This window comes from Elephas maximus, chromosome 7, assembly GCF_024166365.1.
Source record: "Elephas maximus indicus isolate mEleMax1 chromosome 7, mEleMax1 primary haplotype, whole genome shotgun sequence".
NCBI classification, from domain to species: domain Eukaryota; kingdom Metazoa; phylum Chordata; class Mammalia; order Proboscidea; family Elephantidae; genus Elephas; species Elephas maximus.
Window position 1 is genome coordinate 44,391,903 of NC_064825.1, and position 23,981 is coordinate 44,415,883.

The 23,981-nt window shown below is 36.5% G+C and overlaps 1 protein-coding gene across 3 annotated transcripts in view; it reads left to right on the forward strand.

Moving 5' to 3' along the window:
• Window positions 1-23,981, forward strand: part of RSF1 (remodeling and spacing factor 1) — a 180,348-nt gene that overhangs the window by 121,875 nt on the left and 34,492 nt on the right. For 2 of the 3 annotated variants that reach the window (XM_049889723.1, XM_049889724.1), the window contains exons 6-9: window positions 6,297-8,062; window positions 9,853-10,059; window positions 18,819-18,923; window positions 20,016-20,095. In XM_049889723.1, the coding sequence (XP_049745680.1) occupies window positions 6,297-8,062; window positions 9,853-10,059; window positions 18,819-18,923; window positions 20,016-20,095 (2,158 nt within the window). The remainder of the gene's footprint in view (window positions 1-6,296; window positions 8,063-9,852; window positions 10,060-18,818; window positions 18,924-20,015; window positions 20,096-23,981) is intronic. The other variant, XM_049889725.1, reaches the window with a different exon arrangement.

Sequence of the window (23,981 nt, forward strand, 5' to 3'; positions counted from 1 at the left end):
TATATAGGTCTTTTACATCTTTGGTAAGATTTATTCCTATGTATTTTATCTTCTTGGGGGCTACTGTGAATGGTATTGATTTGGTTATTTCCTCTTCAATGTTCTTTTTGTTGATGTAGAGGAATCCAAGTGATTTTTGTATGTTTATCTTCTAACCTGAGACTCTGCCAAACTCTTCTATTAGTTTCAGTAGTTTTCTGGAGGATTCCTTAGGGTTTTCTGTGTGTAAGATCATGTCATCTGCAAATAGAGATAATTTTACTTCCTCCTTGCCAATCCGGATGCCCTTTATTTCTTTGTCTAGCCTAATTGCTCTGGGTAGGACCTCTAGCACAATGTTGAATAAGAGCGGTGATAAAGGGCGTCCTTGTCTGGTTCCCGTTCTCAAGGGAAATGCTTTCAGGCTCTCTCCATTTAGAGTGATGTTGGCTGTTGGCTTTGTATAGATGCCCTTTATTATGTTGAGGAATTTTCCTTCAATTCCTATTTTGGTTAGAGTTTTTATCATAAATGGGTGTTGGACTTTGTCAAATGCCTTTTCTGCATCAATTGATAAGATCATGTAGTTTTTGTCTTTTATTTATATGGTGGATTACATTATTGGATTTTCTAATATTAAACCAGCCTTGCATCCCTGGTTTAAATCCCACTTGGTCGTGGTGGATTATTTTTTGGATATGTTGTTGAATTCTGTTGGCTAGAATTGTGTTGAGGATTTTTGCATCTATGTTCATGAGGGATATAGGTCTGTAATTTTCTTTTTTTGTGATGTCTTTACCTGGTTTTGGTATCAGGGGTATGGTGGCTTCATAGAATGAGTTAGGCAGTATTCTGTCATTTTCTATGCTTTAAAATACCTTTAGTAGTAGTGGTGTTAACTCTTCTCTGAAAGTTTGGTAAAACTCTGCAGTAAAGCCGTCCGGGCCAGGGCTTTTTTTTGTTGGGAGTTTTTTGATTACCGTTTCTATCTCTTTGTTTCTTATGGGTCTATTTAGTTGTTCTACTTCTGATTGTGTTAGTTTAGGTAGGTAGTGTTTTTCTAGGCGTTCATCCATTTCTTTTAGGTTTGCAAGTTTGTTAAGAGTACAATTTTTCGTAATAATCTGATATGATTCTTTTAATTTCAGTTGGGTCTGTTGTGATGTGGCCTATCTCGTTTCTTATTCGGGTTATTTGTTTCCTTTCCTGTATTTCTGTAGTCAGTCTGGCCAGTGGTTTATCAATTTTATTAATTTTTTCAAAGAACCAGCTTTGTTAATTCTTTCAATTGTTTTTCTGTTCTCTAATTCATTTAGTTCACGTCTAATTTTTATTATTTGTTTTCTTCTGGTGCCTGATGGATTCTTTTGTTGCTCACTTTCTATTTGTTCAAGTTGTAGGGACAGTTCTCTGATTTTGGCTCTTTCTTCTTTTTGTATGTATGCATTTATCGATATAAATTGACCTCTGAGCACTGCTTTTGCTGTGTCCCAGAGGTTTTGATAGGAAGTGTTTTCATTCTTGTTGCATTCTATGAAGTTCTTTATTCCCTCCTTAATGTATTCTATAACCCAATCTTTTTTCAGGAGGGTATTGTTCAGTTTCCAAGTATTTGATTTCTTTTCCCTAATTTTTCTGTTATTGATTTCCACTTTTATGGCCTTGTGGTCTGAGAAGATGCTTTGTAATATTTCGATGTTTTGGACTCTGCAAAGGTTTGTTTTATGACCTAATATGTGGTCTATTCTAGAGAATGTTCCATGTGTGCTAGAAAAAAAAGTATACTTTGCAGCAGTTGGGTGGAAGGTTCTGTATAAGTCAATGAGGTCAAGTTGGTTGATTGTAGCAATTAGGTCTTCCGTGTCTCTATTGAGCTTCTTACTGGATATCCTGTCCTTCTCCGAAAGTGGTGTGTTGAAGTCTCCTACTATAATTGTGGAGGTGTCTATCTCACTTTTCAGTTCTGTTAAAGTTTGTTTTATGTATCTTGCAGCCCTGTCACTGGGTACATAAATATTTAATATGGTTATATCTTCCTGGTCTATTGTTCCTTTTATCATTATGTAGCATCCATCTTTATCCTTTGTGGTGGATTTAATTTTAAAGTCTATTTTATCAGAAATTAATATTGCTACTCCTGCTCTTTTTTGCTTATTGTTTGCTTGATATATTTTTTCCATCCTTTGAGTTTTAGTTTGTTTGTGTCTCTAAGTCTAAGGTGTGTCTCTTGTAGGCAGCATATAGACGGATCGGGAAACACTGAATTTTTGATGCAGCTAAAGTTTGTGCTAAGAAGAGAGGGCCAGATAATGAGTGATAACAATAATAATAATTCCCAATACTGTGTTAAGTTCTTTACAAGCTTTGTTTTTTAAATCTTCATGACAACTCCTTGAGATCAGTGCTTTTATTTCCACTTTAGAGAATTTAGTGTCTAAAGAGACTCAAAAAAGTCAAGGAAATTTTCCCAAGGTCTCAAAGCTGGTCAGTGTGGAAGTGCCATGAGAGCATAAAGGTTTATCTGATTCATCAGCTTAGTTTTTAATGAAATTGTTGAAATAAACAGAAAAGAGTATAACAGACACTTGGGTGCTAATTTAGCAGTTGTCATTGGTTTTCCAAGTTTTGCTTTCAGTTTAAAAAATAAAAAATTATAGGAACAGTTAATACTTGTCCCTCTATTTCCACAATCTCAAAATCATTCCCATGCACATGTTTTTGGGTTTTCCACATGTATATGTAACCACAAATGTATAGTATTATTTTGTTTTATAACTTTTCTACAAATGGTATCATACTGTACCTGTCCTTTTGCAACTTACTTTTTTTACTCATCATTCTGTTTTTGAGATTTATCCGTATCGATTCATGTAAGTTTGTTTCATATTGATGGCTGTATAGTGGTTATTTATCCATTCCCCTATTGGAGGGATATTTAGGCTATATCCACTTTTTTACTTTTACAGCAGTCTTGCAACAAATATTCATGTACATGTCTCTGTATACTTATATGTAAGATATTCTCCAGCAGTAGATTTGCTGATTTAGACAATGTGTTTCTTCAGGATTTAGAGCAAATATTTCTAAATTGCTCTTTAAAATATTTGTATTAATTTACACTCTCACCATAGGTATGTAGGATTTGAACCAGGGTCTGAAACTGTCATGCTATTTTTGAGTTTCTCAAGTCTTAGGAGAACTGTAAAAAAAATTAAAACCTCATACATCACCCAACATAAGGCAAGACCAAGACATATTGACTGTATGAAAAAATTTTGATTAGTGTGGGAAAGGAGAAGTAGAAGGCAACAGAAGCGAAAGGAAAATCAGAGAGAATTGCATTTGGTTGTGTGTTTATTTAAATAGGGTGTTTTTTTGGTTTGTTTTCTTGTAATAAAAAAAAGTCAAGTGGTAAGTAGTTCAGGTCTGGTACAGCAGCTCCATGAAGCCATTAAGTACCCTTCCTATTCTGCCAGCCTTAGCATTAGGCTTTGGTTTCTCCCTCTGCAGGTGTAATGTGTGCAGATTCTTGGTAGAAATTAAGGGAAAGGGCATAAAGCATGGGTCTGCTAAATCCTGTACACCTCACCCAGTAGACTTCTCCATGCATCTTATTGGCCAAAACTGAATCACATGACCCATAGCTATAAGATGTCTGGGGAGGTTAGTGCCTTCCTGAACAAAATCAGAGTTCTGTTAGTAAGAAAGGAGAGGAGAATAGATACTGGGTAGGCAGTTAGCAATTTTCTTCATTTTGTGAACATATATGGAATGTTGAATAATGTTTCATTACACAGCGATTCTGATTGGGGTGGTTGGGAAAGAACATAGTAGGTGATCAATAAATATTGAGTAAATGAATGAATCAGCTTTAAAAAAAATTATAGTAGATAACTTCCCATAAATTACCTTAAGTTCATCAAGAAATGTTGCTGCTACAGTGTGATTTTTCAAATTTTATAACTTCAAATTTCATGCCTCTTAAACTCAATTGCATCCTCTCTTAAAATTTCCTTCTCATAAACCTTGGGAAAATGCTCATATAACTGAATAACCTTTTGACCAATTATGAGCGTGCTTAAGGGTTTGTTTTCTGTCCTGGTTCTTTTGTTCTCTATAGAGACATATCTATATAATCTAGGGGAAGGAGAGTAATAATTGCTGTCATGTTTTTCTTTTAAGAAATCTGAGCCAGTGACAAGAATACCAAAAATTTAATATTTTTGGAATCAGAAAAATGTACTGTCAACAAAGAATGATAGTTGAGGTCACTTAGTTCAATTCCTTTGTTTTATAGATGAAGAAATGAGGAACAGAGGGTTTGTCACATACTCACAGACACACCAGTATGTGAATTAGAATTAATCTGGGAGTCTTGAACCTAATGTTGTTGGTCATTTTATTATGCAATGTTGTTAGTCAAGTCACAATCAATTCAAATAACCGTAGATATCCTCCTCATTCCCTATCCCCAAAGAAAAACATATTGTCATTTTACCTTGGCCACAGTGAGACCCTGAGATGCTTTCTGAACCATAAACGTAAATAATAAATTGTGTTCAGTAAACTCTTACTATTAGGTTGGGGTTATTTTTAAAGATGGTAATCTGTGTATTTTAACTGTTACTTAGGACATTCATTTAATCAGATTTCCTGATACCCTAACCAATCTCAGTGAATGGGAATTTACTAGACCTATTTTATCCTTGGGACAGGGAGGATATACATATGAGATAATCACTGTCATTTCTTTAATTTTCTTAGCAATATACGTATATATCAAATCACTCACAGTGTAAAGAAGGAAGAGTAATACTGATACTCTAAGGCTCTGGATGGGTATGAATTTTTTATTTTCAACTATTACAAATTCTTGTTTGCAGCATGACTGGAACCTAAAAGAAATGGTTGGTGCTTTATAATAAAAATACTCACTTTTTAGAAGTATTGAGTTCTCAATATCCTCACTTTTATCCCTTTCATTTTTATTCTCATGAAATATATATTGTAACTCTGTCTGGTTTATCACCTTCATGAGAAACCGTTCAAAATTAAAAAAAAAATATTTTTTGTCTTGGTAAAATTTTGTTTAAAATTGAGGTCTTTCAGTATTGCAAAGGTAGGTTGAGGGGGTGGAAATATAGGTAATGAATTCTAAAAACACTGTGCTCAAGTCTATGAGTGTAAATTTACAGCATCTATGCAATCTCTAATCCCATTCAGAAATTATACAATTTACTGAATATGGCTTTTGTTATATTTAAATCTGCACTATTAGGTACACCATAAAAGTTGAAAATATAGAGCTAAATTGGTAAAAAGAGGAATTGACAGATAAACCTAAAAAGTTTCCTTGTAAAAATACTAACTTCTGAAATGTTCAGTAATGGCATTTGATAAAGTAAGTTGTAGTATAACCACATTGAGGAATGTTATATAATCCTTAAGTTCAATTTTTACAAAAGGTATGTAGTATCATAAAGTGCTAATGTTTTGATGAAAAAAAAATGCCAGCATGATCCCCACTTTGTAAAAAATACATAAGATTAGAAAGAAGTAACCAAAAATATTAATAGGGGTTACCTCTGGGTAGTCGGATTGTGCCGTATCCTTTCTTTTTCTGTCTTTCATTTTTTGTAGAGAATATGTGTTATTTTTTATAATCTGAATCCAGTACAAAACAAATAATTTCTCAGTGACATGCACGTTACCTCAATGAAATGAAGTGCTCAATGACTTGTAAAGAACAGTTGTCAGTTTATAAAACAAATGTGGAAGTGCCTTGCATAGTATTCTCAGTTTCGTATTTTTGTGTATCATTTGAGCTGGAATAAATTATTGGAGCTCTGTAAATATTTGCATGCCATAGAGAATACTGATGGTAAAAATATAATGCAGAAAGTCTTTCTAAAGAATAGTTTTCTAGTATCTGGAAGGTGTGCTTCAGAGTTTTTAAATTTTCTTGTCAAATTTCATAACTTGTCTAATAACAAAAGCCACCTCTCTTAAAAGAGAAACTTCAAATGTTAACATATATTAACAAGCAGCCCTGGTGGCACAAGAGTTAAGCATTTAGGTGCTAACCAAAAAGTTGGCAGATCGAACCCATGCGGCGACTCCATAGGAGAAAGACCTGGTGATCTGCTTCCATAAAGATTACAATGAAGAAAACCCTATGGGGCAATTCTACTCTGTTACATGGGGTAGCTGTAAGTCGGAATCAACTCGACAACACCCAACAACATTATATTAAGCCTTTTGTATTTCATAACCTTGAAAGCTTCTGTTTATGTAATTAAACTTTTTCTGATTTTTAGAGAAACAGAAAGAAAATGAAAAGATGAAGGTTGATGAGCAGCCAGTTGATTCAGAAAACCTTTCTACACCCAATGTTCTAGAAGAAACTACTGTGAAAATAGAAAAAGATGATGAAAAGGAGCTTGTGAAACTGCCAGTCATAGTGAAGCTAGAAAAACTTTTGCCAGAAAGTGAGGACAAAAAGATCATCAAAGAAGAAAGCGATTCCTTCAAGGAAAATGTCAAACCTACTAAAGTTGAGGTGAAAGAATGTAGAGTAGACTCTAAAGATATTAAAAGTAGTATGGAGAAACTAGTGGCACAGGAGCCTGAGAGACTGGAGTTTGGTGGCAATGTTAAATCTTCTCAAGAAATTACTGAGAAATCTACTGAAGAAACCGAGAAACTTAAAAATGACCAGCAGGCAAAGATACCACTGAAAAAGCGAGAAATTAAACTGAGTGATGATTTTGACAGTCCAGTCAAAGGACCTTTGTGTAAATCAGTTACTCCAACAAAAGAGTTTTTGAAAGATGAAATAAAACAAGAGGAAGAAACTTGTAAAAGAATCTCTACGATTACTACTTTGGGCCTTGAAGGGAAACAACTGGTAAATGGAGAAGTTGGTGATGAAAAGGTAACTCCAAAATTTAAGACAGATCAAATAGAAACAAAATTGTATGATGCAAAGGAAGATAGCTGTAGCCCCTCTAAGGACAAAAATGTCATTGTAGAGGGAAATGGAGCAGAGTCCTTAAATTCTGTTATAACAAGTACGAAAATAGGTGAGCTTGAGAAGGAAGTGGTCCTTATAGGGAAAGATACAGATAATTCAATCTCAGTTTCAGAGACCCAGAGTCAGAAAGGGCAGCCTGGTTCACCAGAAATGGAAACCTCTCTTAAGACTTCTGAGATGGCAAAGGATCTCTCTCTAAAAAGTATTTTATCTACTGCTGAATCCTGTACCATGAAGGTTGAAGAGAAGTCTCTGAAAAGTAAGAAAGATAAGCGCCCACCACGCCTAGAATGTCTTGAAAAGTTAGAGAAGTCCAAAAAGACTTTTCTTGATAAGGACACACAAAGATTGAGTCCAATACCAGAAGAAGTTCCAAGGAGTACTGAAAAAGAGTCAGAAAAGCCAGGCTCTCCTGAGGCAGCTGAAACTTCACCATCCAATATGACTGGTCTCTGTGACAAATTAGCCTCAGAAAAAGAAGTGGTAGAGTGTCAGAGCACAAGTTCTGTTGAAGGTCAGTCTCTGGAAGCAGGAAACTCGAAAATTCTAAAAGAGGATTCTGAGTCATTAAAGGTAGAAATGGATAATCTAAACAATGCCCAGGCCTCTGTCATAGAGGATTCTTCTGAAACAAAGGGTTCTATGCAAAAAAGTAAATTTAAGTATAAATTGATTTCTGAAGAAGAAACCACTGCCTCAGAAAATAGAGAGATAACCTCTGAAAGGCAGAAAGAGGGCATCAAATTAACTATTAGGATATCCAGTCGGAAGAAGAAGCCAGATTCTCCCTCAAAAATTCTAGAACCAGAAACCAAGCAAGAGAAGACGGAAAAGGAAGAAGAGAAAACAAATGTGGGTCGTACTTTAAGGAGGTCTCCAAGAATATCTAGACCCACAGCGAAAGTGGCTGAGATTAGAGATCAGAAAGCTGATAAAAAACGAGGGGAAGGAGAAGATGAAGCAGAAGAAGAGTCAGCAGCTTTGCAAAAAGCAGACAAAAAAGAAAATTCAAAAAAAACAGAGAAGGATACAAATTCTAAAGTAAGCAAGGTAAAACTCCTACTCTTGAGTTTTAATTTTTAATTAGAAATATTTGGCTCTGTCTGTCTTTGCTTGCTTTTGGCTAAAATGTAGTCATTCAGAGATAACTTTTCTTAAATTTATTTACAGTATCTTTCTTCCCATATCTAAGCTATTTTTTCTCAATAGTTATCACCAGGTATCAAATTTCAGCCTGTAAAATCTTGTCATCTTTTAAACTTCAAAAAAAATTTGGGGTTTTTTTTGTTTGTTTGTTTGTTTTTGGCAAAATAGGGATAACATTTTCTCTGTAATCTGTTCAAGTAATACCCAGGCTGTAGCATAAAAAAATGAAAACTTCCATAGCCACTGTTAACAGTTTGGGGTACATATTTTCCAATCCTTTTTCCATGAATTTATCTTTGTGTTCAGAAGCATTTACCCACTTATTTAAAAAAAAAAAAAAAAGGATCAAAGATGTTTGTTTTTCTATGACTTTTTTTTTTCCACTTAAGAATGTGTCCTTGAAGTCTTTCCATGTCAGTAAGTGTAGTCTACTTTTTGCTTGTTAACGGCCACTTAGTATTCCATAGTGTGGATGTGCCTCAGTTTATTTAACCATTCCCTTATTGATTGACATTTAGGTTGTTTTCCAATTTTTCACTATTACAGGCAATGCTGCATTGAAGATCCTTTTGGACATGAGTGAGTATTTCTTTAGAATAGACTCCTAGAATTGGAATTGCTGGGTCAAGGGGCATGTATATTTTAAGTTTTGATAGCTGTTGCCACATTGCCCTCCAAAGAGACCTTATTAACGTACCCTGTCATTACTAGTGTATTTGAATGCCTGTTTCCCCCCATTTTACTTATTAGACTGAGTAGAAAAGGCAAAATTCTCTTTTCTATGATACTCTTATTTTAACAATATCTTGTACAAGTCTTTGGCTAGGCTATGGGAATTTGTCATAATTAAAGGTGCTACTTTCGTTTCTAATTTATTTAAATGATCAGATGATCCTTCATTGTAAGTAATCCTTTGTTTCCTAACATACTGAATTTTTAATTCTTTACTTAAAACAAAAAAGCTTCCTCTTTATTCTGTTGTTAGAATCATTCTGTACTTTGCTGAGGAATTGTAGAAATGACATGTAGTATGAATTAAAAGACTATGAAAGCAGGCAATACAAAGTAGTTTACAACTTTGTAAACTTATTCGCTGAATAATACATTTTTGAAGTTTGTCAGGATTTTTATATACAGTTCTGACCCATTTAGAATTTTTAAGTTAACCTCTAACAGAATTTAAAATTTGCATAACAATATGTGAGAATATAGTCAATGCTCTGTTGCAGAGCTTTTAAAATATACATGACCTTTGACCCAGAATCCTCTTCGAGGAATTTATCCTAACCACAGAGGTATATGTAAAATTTTATATTTACAAGGATATTTTGTTTATGAAAGTGAAAAAATGGGAAACAACTACGTAAATGTCTAATGGGGGAATTAGATAAATATAGCTAGGTGATGGCATATTACACAGTCATTTGCAGTGATGGTAGGAGAATATTTTATGACTAGGAAAAATATAAGACAGAATGTTCACTGTGATGCCATTATCTAAGCAATCAAAAACAGAGAAAAAATAATGGAAATATATACCAAAATTTAATACTAGTTATATTTAGTGATGAGGTTATAGTAATTTTCCTTTTCTTCTTTGTCCATTGACTAAATATTCTACAATAGATGTGTAATACTTCTGTAATTAAAAAAAAATTATATCAAATTATCCCCGTTTTTTTATTTTATACAAGGTAAAACCCAAAGGTAAAGTTCGATGGACTGGTTCTCGAACACGTGGCAGGTGGAAATATTCCAGCAATGATGAAAGCGAAAGGTCTGACACTGAAAAATCATCCGCCGCTTCAGAAGAGGAAGAAGAAAAGGAAAGTGAAGAGGTTATCCCAGCAGATGATGATGAACCATGCAAAAAATGTGGCCTTCCAAACCATCCGGAACTAGTATGTACCTGACCTAAATGAACGATATTCATATTACAGGCATGCTGTGGTTGCCTGGAACAGCCCAACTCTTCTGTATTTAATGATGATTTGAATTTTTTTTTAATGCTACAGAGCTTGGTGTGCTATGAAATAACCTTTATTTCTGTTTCTCAACTAATAACCCAATTCAAGCAAGGTCAAAAATCAGGATTTTGCTTTCATTCTACCTGGCTTATGTATCGATATATTCTCTACTTGCTAAGAATGTACTCCTAATCTATTCTCACAAATCAATGAATTTATTTAAATATTTTAATTTTTTTCTTTAAGTTTTTATTTTTTCAGTGTTTCATTGTTTTTTATATTTCCTTAGTACCAGCTTTAACTAAATTAGACCTGAAGGCCTTACTGTCATCCTGCAAAAACATTTAAGTCAAATAAGTAACCTAATAGTGCTTAATACTTTTTTTAAAAATGAGTAGTTTTAAAAAAAACTTTTTTCAGAAGATAAAATACAGACCAGGTGTATTCAGAATTATAGTAACAGATTTACATAGAGCTTTCATATCCAGGAATTAAGTTCTAAAAAGGTGACCTAAATCAAGATACCCAGTTCATACCTTGTAGTTTATTATTTGCCGTTTGTAAGTGCTTTCTAAAGAACCTATTGAAGAAACATTCTTATTATGCCCAATTCTGTGTAACAATTCTGTTTTTCAATAGATTAGACTTAAAAGGCAACCTCCAGCTATTAAGTAGAAAGAAATGGAAAGTAAGATGCTTCCACATGGGTAGAATTGTGTGGAGCAGAAACTTTTTGAGATTATGGAAAAATCATATGAGGTGAATTTTCATGAAAAGCACATTTTTCATAAAAAGCAGCATGGTGTGATGGGAAAAGCATGAAGGAAGACAGAGTTGGATTCAGATCCTGGCTCTACCACTTATTAGGTGCTATTTTCTCTGTACCTTGATGGTCTCATTTGTAAAATTGTAATAATACCACGTACTTCTTCTGAAGGTTGTTTTTAACAACTTCTGTAAATTGCTACTACAGCTCCTGACATCTCATAGATGCTGGGTTAAAGTTAATTCCAGCTTACTTGTTCTTTAAGATCATGTCTGGAAACTAGATCGTATCAGCAAAGTTTATCATCTCCCAGGAGTTTCACAGGGTTCAAGTAAAAGATATAACTTAGAGCCAGAAAATGACTTTAGCTCTGAGAAGAATAGAAATTGAAATTACACTGAGAAAATTCTTCTAAGCATTTGAATGATCACCAGGGCTACGAAAGTTAGGTCAAGATTTTTATGTGGAGAAAAGCCAAGAGAATATTTGAGATAGGAGTCTTCTTTTCTGCCCTCTAAATCAAGGACAAAGTAACAGTTGTATTTTCATCCTATCATTTGCTAATGTCTCTTTAAAGTGAGAGTGGATTTTTTTTTAATTGTGCTTTACGTGGGAGTTTACAAATCAAGTCAGTCTCTCGTACAAGAACTTACACACACCTTGTTATGTACTCCTAGCTTGCCTCCCGCAATGAGACGGTACACTCCTCCTCTCCACCCTGTATTCCCCGTGTCCGTTCAACCAGCACCTGTCCGCTCTGCCTTCTTATCTCACTTCCAGACAGGAAGTGGCCACATAGTCTCATGTGTCTACTTGATGCAAGAAGCTCACTTCTCACCAGTATCATTTCATGTCTTATAGTCCAGTTCTATCCCTATCTGAAGAGTTGGCTCGGGAATGGTTCCAGTCTGGGGCTAACAGAGGGTCCAGGGACCATGACCTCAAGGGTCCCTCTAGTCTCAGTCAGACCATTAAGTCTGGTGTTTTTATAAGAATTTGAGGTCTGCATCCCACTGCTGTCCTGCTCCATCAGGGATTCTCTTTTGTGTTCCCTGTCAGGGTAGTCATTGGTGGTAACTGGGTACCATCTAGTTCTTCCAGTCTCAGACTGATATCGTCTCTGGTTTATGTGGCCCTTTCTGTATCTTGGGCTCATATATATCTTGTGTCTATGGTGTTCTTTATTCTCCCTTGCTCCAGGTAGGTTGAGACCAATTGATGCATCTTAGATGGCTGCTTGCTAGTGTTTAAGATCCCAGGTGCCACTCGCCAAAGTGGGATCCAGAACATTTTCTTAATTCATTTTGTTATGCCAGTTGACCTAGATGTCCCCTGAAACCATGGTCCCCAGACCCCTGCCCCTGCTACTCTGGCCTTGTAAGCGTTTGGTTGTATTCAGAAAACTTCTCTGCTTTTGGGTTAGTCCAGTTGTGCTGACTTCTCCTGTACTGTATGTTGTTTTTCCCTTCACCTAAAATAGTTCTTGTCTACTGTCTGATTAGTGACTACCTCTTTCCCTTTCTCCCCACCCTCATAACCATCAAAGAATATTTTCTTCTGTTTAAACCATTTCTTGAGTTCTTATAATAGTGGTCTCATACAATATTTGTCCTTTTTGCAACTGACTAATTTCACTCAACATAATGCCTTCCAGATTCTGCCATGTTGTGAGATGTTTCATGGATTCATCATTGTTCTTAATTGTTTCGTAGTATTCCATTATGTGAATATACCACAATTTATTTATCCATTCATCTGTTGATGGGCATCTTGGTTGCTTCCATCTTTTTGCTATTATAAACAGTGCTGCAGTGAACATGGGTGTGCATATATCTGTTTATGTAAAGGCTTTTTTTTTCTCTAGGATATATTCCAAGGAGCGGAATTGCTGGATCATATGGTAGTTCTATTTGTAGCTTTTTAAGGAAGTACCAAATTGATTTCCAAAGTGGTTGTACTGTTTTACATTCCCACCAGCAGTGTATAAGTGTTCCAGTCACTCTACAACCTTCTCCAGCATTTATTATTTTGTGTTTTTTGAATTAATGCCAGCCTTGCTGGGGTGAGATGGTATCTCATTGTAGTTTTGATTTTTGTTTGTCTAATGGCTAATCATCGAGAGCATTTCCTCATATATCTGTTAGCTACCTGAATGTCTCCTTTGGTGAAGTGCCTGTTCATATGCTTTGCCCATTTTTTAATTGGGTTATTTGTATTTTTGTAGTTGAGTTTTTGCAGCATCATGTAGATTTTAGAGATCAGACGCTGATCGGAATTGTTATAGCCAAAAACTTTTTCCCAGTCTGTAGGTGATCTTTTTACTTTTTTGGTGAAGTCTTTGGATTAACATAGGTGTTTGATTTTTAGGAGCTCCCAGTTATCTAGTGTCTCTTCTGGTTTTTGTTAGTAATGTTTTGTATACTGCTTGTGCCATGTGTTAGGGCTCCTAACATTGTCCCTATTTTTTCTTCCATGATCTTTATTGTTCTAGTTTTTATATTTAGGTCTTTGATCCATTTTGAGTTGGTTTTTGTGCATGGTGTGAAGTATGGGTCTTGTTTTATTTTTTTGCAGATGGATATCCAGTTATGCCAGCCCCATTTGTTAAAGAGACTGTCTTTTCCCTATTTAACAGACTCTGGGCCTTTGTAAGAGTGGATTTTAGCTGAAGCAGCAGTAGCTGTCAGGGATAAAAGGATATGAGGAAATGAAAAAGAAAATGGGGTGAGCAGAAATAACACTGAGGAGAAGGAGAAAGTTGCACACTCCTGGAGCACACACGGGATTTGTATTTATTTGGTTGTTTTATGGTCTGTGAAAATCCCACTGCTGATTACTATGCCAAAGAGAAAGGCATTAGAAATTGAAGATCTCAGATGTGGTGGATTTCTTTTGCCAAGTGCTTGAGGATAATCCTCAAATCAAAATATTAAGAACATATTATATGTTAAATGGTAAGGATGTGGTGCTGAACTGGAAAGATACGGTGTTTGCCCTCATTGAGCTCATACAGCAAAAAAAGTAATAGAATTCATAAATGAATGTAGAACTCTGAGGGATTTTTTCCAGAAGCTTTAGTCAGAATACCAGAGGGTCACTATGAGATGGGATCAACTCAATAGCAACAGGTTTGGTTTTTTTTTTTTAGTCAAAGTAAATGAATAATTGAGGCTAGGAAATTTGAGAATTCTTTCATAATAGTATTTATTTTAGTGGGATTTTACCTTTATTGCCGAGTTTAGACAATCTTTTTTTTAAAAAAAATAAGTTGAATTCTAAAGGTTTACTTGTAATTTCATTATTTGAAACTTAAACTACTACATTTTACCGTAGAGACAATGTGGTGAGTGGAACCGGGGTCCCAGGTTTGTCTACATATGCCAATGTAATCAATCATATAACTGAACTAAGTGGTGATGATGTTTTATAGGGAGAAGCAGGGAGTTTTTCCACTTTAAAATCCCCTCTGTGGTATGGGTTAGCAATTCTGGAACTCGTTTACATGTTTGCTAAACCAGAAAAGTTGCTGTTGCTTCTGTCTCCTGGTGACCCCGTGTGTGTCAGAGTAGAACTGTGCTCCATAGGGTTTTCAGTGGTTGATTTTTTAGAAGTAGACTGCCACGCCTTTCTTTTGAGGTGCCTCTGGGTGAACTCAAACCTCCAACCTTTTGGTTAGCAGCCAAGTGCCATTTGCACCACCTAGAAAGTCCTACATTTATACTGGAGTTAAATAAATAAATGTAGCTAATAGGAGCCAGATCTCATTGTTAGAGAAAGAAGTTATAAATAAGAAAGACCGAATGCTAGAATGACCTCAGTGGTGCTAGATTAGAGTTGATGAATATGTGCGTATACATGGATTGCTAGACATATGCATATTTCTTAGTTGTATTTCCTGAGAGAAGCAGTCATACTGGTAGCAGGGAGCACACCCAGCACCCAGATCTTGGTTTCTAATACCATTCTGAAATAAAGGAGCCAGGGCTTTTTGGCAAAACAGCTGATTCTAGAGCTTAGGCAGGGGAAATATAAGATGAGCCTGGAGCATCTTATAGTACGAGAAAGTAAGGACGTGCTTTAAAAAAAAAAAGATTATAGACAAGTCCTAAGGACACAAGAGCCAACCTGAAAGAGCTCCCAATGTCTGTGGCTGGAACAATTTGAACAACAAACTAAAAACAATAGTTCTGGATTATAATCCAAAGAATAAAATAAATATCCATTAGTTCATACTGAAAATAAGTAAATAGGTAGGTAGATTAATAAATGGATTGATGAAATGGAACATATTTTTTTTACAGAAGAAGAACAAATGGGGAAGGAATAAGGGAAAGAGACAATTACCATTAAGACACCATCAGCAAGATTCACTGATGAATTCTAAAATTAGTAGGTGAAACTTTAAGGAGAGACAGAATATTTGCTTAGTTTCGAAGTACCTCCCCCCAAATTTTTAATTACTGTGGTGATTTTAACATTTAACCACAAGTTCTTTGATATCCTTCCCTCTAAAACATGGAGCTTAATTTCTTTTTCCTTGACCATGGGTTGGAATATCACCAGTAATAAGTCACGTTGACATCATATACCACCAGATATGATGCTGTTATGAATTGAATGATGTCCCTCCAAAATGTATGTCGACTTGGCTAAGCCATGATTCCCACTATTGTGTGATTGTCCACCATTTTGTCATCTGATGCGATTTTCCTATATGTTGTAAATCCTCCCTCTATGATGTTAATGAGGCAGGATTAGAGGCACTTACATTAATGAGGCAGGACTCAATCTACAAAGGTTAGGTTGTGTCTTAAGTCAGTGACTTTTGAGATATAAAAGAGAGAAGCCAGCAAAGAGGCAGGGGGACCTCATACCACCAAGAAACTAGTAACAGAAGCAGAATGCGGTCCTTTTAGACCTAGAGTCCCTGCACTGAGAAGCTTCTAGACCAAAGGAAGATTGATGACAAGGACCTTCCTCCAGAGCCGACAGAGAAAGCCTTACCCTAGAGCTGGTGCCCTGAATTTGAACTTTCAGCCTACTAGACTGTGAGAGAATAAATTTTTCTTTTTTAAAGCCATCCACTTGTGATATTTCTGTTATAGCAGCACCAGATGACTAAGACAAATGCATTGAGCAGGATACTTCATCTTTGTGGTGTTCTTTTCCAAAACACCCAACCCAAATCTAATCACGAGAAAACATCAGATAAACCCAAATTGAGGGACATTCTACAAAAAATATCTGGCCTGTACTCTTCAAAACTGTCAAAGTCATGAAAAACAAGGAAAGACTGAGAAAGATGACCAAATGCAATGTGGTACTTAAAGGACATTATTGGAAAAACTGAACAAAGTCTGTAGATTAGTTAATAGCATTGTGCCAATATTAATTTCTTAGTTTTGATAGATGTTTCCTTGATAGATGTACCATGGTTATATAAAATAATAACATTAGTGGAAACTGGGTGAAGAGTATAGGGGAACTCTGTACTATATAAGTCTTTTGTAAATTCTAAAATTATATCAAAATAAAAAGTTTTTTACGTTAAAAAAATCCTGCGTGTCTCAAATTAGAATATAATATTTCAGATTCTCAGAGCAGAATGAATTTAAATAAATATTAAAAAAAAATAAAACAAATTAAAAATATTTAAATTCTGTATGTACATCAAAACTTACATACACACAGAAGGAAGGGAGGAGCCCAGATGGTGGATTAGTCAGATGTACCGTATCATCCCACTGCAGCGAAGAGCTGAGAAACCAAGTGAAACAGATGCAGGTAACAATCCTAGAACCCTAGACATCCAAAAGGAAGGATGAAGAACTGAATCAAACACCAATTGGGAGAAAAAATTGGATAAAAGCAGAGAAAGAGGAGTGACAAGGAGCTGAGGGGCTCTACCAGCCATCCTGGCTCAACATGGCTATCTTGAGACAAAGCCAGTAATGGCCCCAGGTCAGGAGCACAGGAAGACAACTTCAGGACATTCGCATAAGAGACAAGAGAAACTGTACAATTATACCCAGAGAGAAGCAAAGTAAGCAGATTGTGATCTGGATCTAAGGACAGAAAACATAGAAAGGAAGGCAATAATTGCAGGAATCCAGCCGTCCAGAGAGCAAGGAGGGAGCCAGGATCTACAGTCAGGTAAATGCTTGACCAGCAGTCTCTTGACCCCCTGGGTAGGGAGTGTGCATGAGGTGGTGCATCAGCGGAGTACTGGCAGGAGATCCCCAACCCAACCGGACTCTGTGGCAGGTCCCAACTCCTGGCTGAAGTGGACGAGAAGTACCTGGAAACCCATGTCTGCTAGCTGAAAGGGTGCACTCCCTTCCACCTGCCTCCTAATCGGAAGCAGCAGAGGGTCCCATACTCCAGCTACCCAGCCTGACTGGAGACTATAAATGCAAGTCCTCTGCCTTTATCCAACCCCATCTGCCACCCCCGACCCCACACTTGGTAAGCATCAACAACAGTGTGCCCCTGTGCTCACCTGCCTGGCACACACCCCTCTGGCCCAGCCAGTGGCGGCCACCATGCAAATATGCACTCACTTGCCCATCACGTGTCCATCTGTCCACACCACCACCCCCCGCCCAAGAAAAATGAAGAAACCTAAGAGTTACATGTGTCATTATCAAGAGGAGTAATTTATGCATGTTAGTAATTCCAGAACAGGAGGAGACAAAAAAAAAGAGAGAAATTTTAAAGATTTGCTGGCAGAAAACTAACGTAATATCATGGGAGATGAGAAGATATCCATCTAAGAAGATCAATGAACCCCATACAGGATAGACCTCAAAAGAAAGTCACCAAGACGTATCACAGTCAAACTTCCTAAAACCAAAGCGAGAGAAAGAATCCTGAGATCAGCTTGGAAAAAATGAACTGTTGCCTACGAAGGGGAACCAATAAGACTAAACTCTGATTTCTCTGCAGAAACCACGTTGGCAAGAAGGCAGTGGGATGACATGTATAATACCATGTGTAACACCACGTATAATACCATATCACCTAGCAGTCGCACTCCTAGGTATATATCCTAGAGAAATAAGAGCCATGACAGGGATAGACATAAGCACACCCGTGTTCACTGCAGCATTATTCACAATTGCAAAAAGATGGAAGCAACCTAAGTGCCCATCAATGGATGAATGGATAAACTGTTACATGCACAGAATGGAATACTAAACAACAATAAAAAATAATGATGAATCAGTGAAATGTCTCACAACATGGATGAACCTGGATGACATTATGCCTCCTGAAATAAGTCAATCACAAAAGGACAAATATTGTATGCGACCACTATTATAAACAGTTAAGAAAAGATTTACACACAGAAAGAAACATTTTTTGATGTTTACCGGGGAGGGGAAGGGAGGGAAAATCATTTATTAGAGAGTAGACACGTCTTAACTTTGGTGAAGGGAAAGGCAGCACGCAATATGGGGGAAGTTAGCACAACTTGACCAAGGCAAGGGAAGACAGGTACACAGAATAAAAGGCAACAATGGTTAAAAACTATAACACGTTCAGTCTTCAATAAACATAATAGTAATTTCTGAGTGAATACATAGGTAGATATGGATGCTGAATAGGTGTGGGAGGGCACATGGGAGTACACCCAAGTGCGTATATAGGTTTGGCTGTGGATATTTCTGGATACATTTGTATGTGCTTCATGTATATTTTTCATGAAAAATTTGGAACTTAACATTTTCTTAGGGATTTTTTTTTGTTTGAATATTTTTTTAAAAGATGGTATGTCAGATTATCAGAGCTTTTTAAAATTATGCTTTATGCAAGTGAAGAGTTTTGCAGTGTATTACTGAAAATTATTGAACTGTCTTTTTAACTTAAAAAGTTGCTGAATTTTAGTTACAGAGTTAGGTTGACATTAATCTGTGGTTTATTTCAGATTCTTCTATGTGACTCTTGTGACAGTGGATACCATACTGCCTGTCTCCGGCCTCCTCTGATGATCATCCCTGATGGAGAATGGTTTTGCCCACCTTGCCAACATGTATGACCCAGCCCACCTCTGTTTTTTGACCAAATGTCCTTGATTTCATATTGAAATTAATAATCCTTCTTGGCAGCAGCAAACATCTTTAGTCTTTACATTTGTAAATAGTGCTTACCTCTTGTTTATATTTCTTTGAAATTAGAGACAGTCGAAAAGCTATCTTAGTATCTTTTAGGTCTTTTTTTTCTAAAACAATTTTCCGAAGTCATCCAATTTTTGTAAAACTGTAATCGCTGGTTTATTGTTTCTTACATTTGTTGTAGACACAAACAAATTTAGTTCGATACAAGGGAAGAGACAGGTTTTTTCCTGTTGTTTTTCCCCTTGTTTCATCCTCTTTTTTGTTTCTGCCTGCCTTGTTTTTACCAGCAGTTTTACAGGTGATATTACCAGGTTTAGGAGAAACATATACTTCCCTTCTATTTCGATTTAGGTGAGTTTCTTTTGAAAGTTGAAAAACAGGACGCGTCTGTGCCATAGCTCCTGTGGAGTAGTTTCTCTCATGTAACCTAGTCCCACATGCCAGTTCTGCTTTAAAGATAATGGATTTTATGCATTTCTCAGTGGACTTCTGGAGCTCAGCATAGCTTTATCAATTACTTTGTTCAGCTCCTTTTGACCCAATAATCATGTAGTGGTGTTCTGTAATTTTTTTCCATTCTCCTTTTAAAAAATAGTTAATTGGCACCATTATATTTTACTGTATATATAACTTCCTTCTTTAAAAAATGTCTTGGAATACTTTTTATTTTAATTATCGTCACTGTTACATAGACATGTTGAACCAAATGCTATTTTAAACATTAATTACTGCCAGTAGTATAGGCACAGAGTGGGTTTTTTGGTAAGACTATAGGTTTTTCTAATGTTTGCTTTATTTAAAAAATGGTACAGTCATCTTTTATCCAATGCATGCTGAGGCACCCCTGTATTTAATTAAACGAAAGGAAAACTTAAATGTTTACTCACTATGTCACCTCTTATCCACGATATAGTGAGTAAAATATCCATGAGCTTAACGTGCAAGTGATAAAGGATTTTGGAAAGGTGTTTATTCATAAGGAAATGACATCTATTTTTTTCCTTCAGAAATTACTATGTGAGAAATTAGAGGAACAGTTGCAAGATTTGGATGTTGCCTTAAAGAAGAAGGAGCGTGCTGAACGAAGGTATTGCAGTATGTGTTGTTAGTGTTTGACAGCAGAATTTGACAGCAAAATAGTCTTGCAATATAGATAAATGTCTCCATTTAAAGCAGGGGTTGGCAAACTATGATCTGTGGGCTAAATACTTGTTTTTGTGTGGCCCACAAACTAAGAATGGTTTTCATGTTTTTAAATGATTTGAAAAAATCAAAACAAGAATAATATTTTATGACATGTGAAAATGATGTGATATTCACATTTCGTTTTTCATAAAGTTTAATTTGAGCACAGTCATACTTTTTCATGTATGTGTTGTCTGTGTCTGCTTTTGTGATAAAACAATAGAATTGATTAGATTAGTTGCATTGAAGACCTTATAACCTGCCAAACCTTAAATATTTATTATCTGTCCCTTTACCAGAAAAGTTTGCCAACCTCTGATCTAAATTATTTATCCGAACCTGCTCTGAATAAATACTGACCTAAGTATTGTGGAGGATATGTACCTAACTAAAATATTGTAAAGAATACAAGAAAACTGTAAAAGCTGGTCTATGATTTAGTCACCCATGTCATCCCTTTGGGTGAACAGAACTAACACTGGCGAAGGGGTGCCTCCCTTTTCAGTGTGCTACTGTAATGTGGTCTGATGTAGTTGGAGAAGGCTTCTTGGAGGAGGTAAGACTGGAATTGGGCCTAATCTGTAAAATAAGGCTCAAAATCAAGGCAGTAAGTTTTATTTATTTGTATCTTCTTTGATTAATTGTTACTAAACTCTAATTCCCACCTGATGTGTACAAAACTGAGAAGTAAGACAAAGCTCTTGCTTACATGGAGCTCATGTTCTCTCAAAAACTCATGTATAAACCAATGATACAATATGTAGAATAATCGAGGTGTATTCAAGGCAATAGAAGAACATTGTAGAGGGACATTTTAGTTCTCCTAGGGGTTGGGGTGGAAGCCCTGGTGGCATAGTGGTTAAGAGTTCGGCTGCTAAGCTAAAGCAGTTCAAATCCACCAGGTGCTCCTTGGAAACCCTAATGGGCAGTTCTACTCTGTCCTATAAGGTTGCTGGGAGTTGGAATCAGCATGAAAGCAATGGGTTTTCGGTTTTTGGTAGGGGTTGGGATTACCAGGGAAGACCTAGGAAAATAGAGATTATACAGGTGAGTATGCAGAGGAAGGACATTTCAGGCAGAGAGCACAAATGTTAGCAAAATCAAAATGTAAAAGTGTGGGTAGACAGGTGGTAGGAGATGAAGCTATAAAGCTGTAAAGCAGGTTGAGGCCAAATTGTGAACAGCTTTGCATACCTGGCTTGGGAATTTGAAATATTCTCCGTAGGCACTGGGGAACCGTCAAAGGATGGACGTGCATAATCAGATCTTTATTTCAGAAAAATTGATGTGATAACAATAAGGAGAAGGAACTAGCAATTCCCTTATTTTTTTTCCAGATCAATTTGGAAGAATCTATGAGCATTGATAGGGCCTGAACTAGGGCAATCATGATAATAAGGTGTAGATATTGGAGAGAATTTCAGAGGACTAATCAGTAGGACTCGATGCCCATTTGTATGATAGCGTAGTAGGAGAAGATCTAATCATTGTCTCCGGATTGGTCTTGTTACCTTCATTTGTCTTTAATGCCTTCATTTGCTACTACCTTAACCCTTTTGTGAACTAATTATGTTCTGCTTTGAATTTTTTGTTGATACCATGTGTTTTCATTAATGGAAGCATGTAGAATCATTTAGTCTATCTGAATTTTGGGTAGGTTTTTTTTTTGTTTTTAGTATGAATTTTTTTCTTCAGTCAGTCCACAAGCCTACCCTAGGTGTTTAGTGGCATATATCAAGTACCACTAATTATACCCCCAGAGTCCCTACCAGGGTCTGTTGGTACATATGTGTAACAAATAAAAATTCCTATTTTTTCCTACCAGAAATTCAGATACCTCATGCAGTACCCTTTAGAAACAGTCATTTGTGGCACATGCCCATTCCTTTGGTTTCAGACTGTCATAAAGGTCCCTGCCTTGCAGCAAGCAGTACATACTATCAATGGTGCAACAGCTTCCCAGTAAATCTTCAGAGGCAGAAAAAGTACTTGGTCCCTAGAGGGAACCATCAGCACAGAATGGGTAACTTTTGCCCTCTGGTGCATGCTCTGGTCCCCAGAATATAGCTTGTCTTAAGGAGTCAGCGCATTCCACTCACTTTGCCCTGTGTAATGAATGGTGAGCCTGAAAAATAGGGTCAGCCTTCAGAACCTGTTTTTGTTTTGTTTTGTTTTGTTACTGCTCAGTTTGAGCTCTCGGACTTAGAGATGCTTCTTAGTTTAAAGGCAAAGTAACTTTTAAAGTTAATTAGGAGGTACAACTTAGTTTTTTAAATCAGATGTCTAAATACTTTTGTATTTAGAAATCCTGGGTTATTTCTAGAAACAACTTGTATCTTAAATATTTGGGATATCTTCCAAGGACATTTTTAAAAAATAAAAGAACAGTCCTATATAGGCATACCTAAGAGATATTGCGAGTTCAACAGCAGATCACGGCAATAAATGTGAATATCGCAATTTAAAGCGAGTTACTCCAATTTTTTTGTTTCCCAGTGCATATAAAAGTTTATACTGTAGTCTGTTAAGTATGCAGTAGCATTATGTCTAAAAAAAACAACGTACATACCTTAATTAAAAAAATACTTTATTGCTAAAAAAAAAAAAAAAATGCTAACTATCATCTGAGCCTTCAGCAAGTCGTAATCTTTTTGCTAGAGGAGGGTCTTGCCTTGATGTTTATGGCTGCTGACTGATCGGGATGGTGGTTACTGCAGGTTGGGGTGACTGTGGCAATTTCTTAAAACAAGACAACAGTGAAGTTTGCTGCATCAATTGACTCTTCCTTTCACAGAAGATTTCTCTGTAGCATGCAGTGCTTTTTAGTAGCATTTTACCCACGGTAGAACTTCTTTTAAAACTGGAGTCAGTCCTCTCAAACCCTGCTGCCACTTTATCAGCTAAGTTTATGTAGTATTCTAAATCCTTTGTTGTCATTTCAACAATGTTCACAGCATGTTCATCAGGAGTACATCTCCAGAAACCATTTACTCTGCTCATCCTTAAGAAGCAACTCCTCATCCATTAAAGTTTTATCATGAGATTGCAGCAGTTCAGTCATGTATTCGGGCTCCACTTCTAATTATTATTCTCTTGCTGTTTTCACCACATCTGCAGTTACTTCCTCCACTGAAGTCTTGAACTCCTCAAAGTCATCCATGAGAGTTAGAATCCACTTCTTCCAAACTCCTCTTAATGTTGATATTTTGACCTCCTCCCATGAATCACGAGTATTCTTAATGGCATCTAGAACGGTGAACTCTTTCCGCAGGGTTTTCAGTTTACTTTGCCCAGATCCATCGGAGGAATCATTGTCTGTTGCAGCTATAGGTGCACAAAATGTATGTCTTAAATAATAAGACTTGGAAGTCAAATGTACTCCTTGATCTGTGGGCTACAGAACGGGTATCGTGTTAGTTAGCAGGCCTGAAAACAACATTAATCTCCTTGTACATCTCCATCAGAGTTCGTGGGTGACCAGGTGCGTTGTCAATGAACGTAATATTTTAAAAGGAATGTTTTTCTGAGCAGTAGGTCTTGACAGTGGGCTTAAAATATTCAGTAAACAATGTTATAAACAGACGTGCTGTCATGCAAGTTCTGTTGTTCCATTTACAGAATGCAGGCCGAGTAGATGTAACGTATTTCTAAGGGCACTAGGATTTCTGGAAGGGTGAGTAAGCGTTGGTCCCTCCTGAAGTCACCAGCTGCGTTAGCCGTCCTTGGGGCTGTAAAGCCAGGCGTTGACGTTCCGCATCAGCTCCCTCAGCTGGGTCTTCGGGCGACTT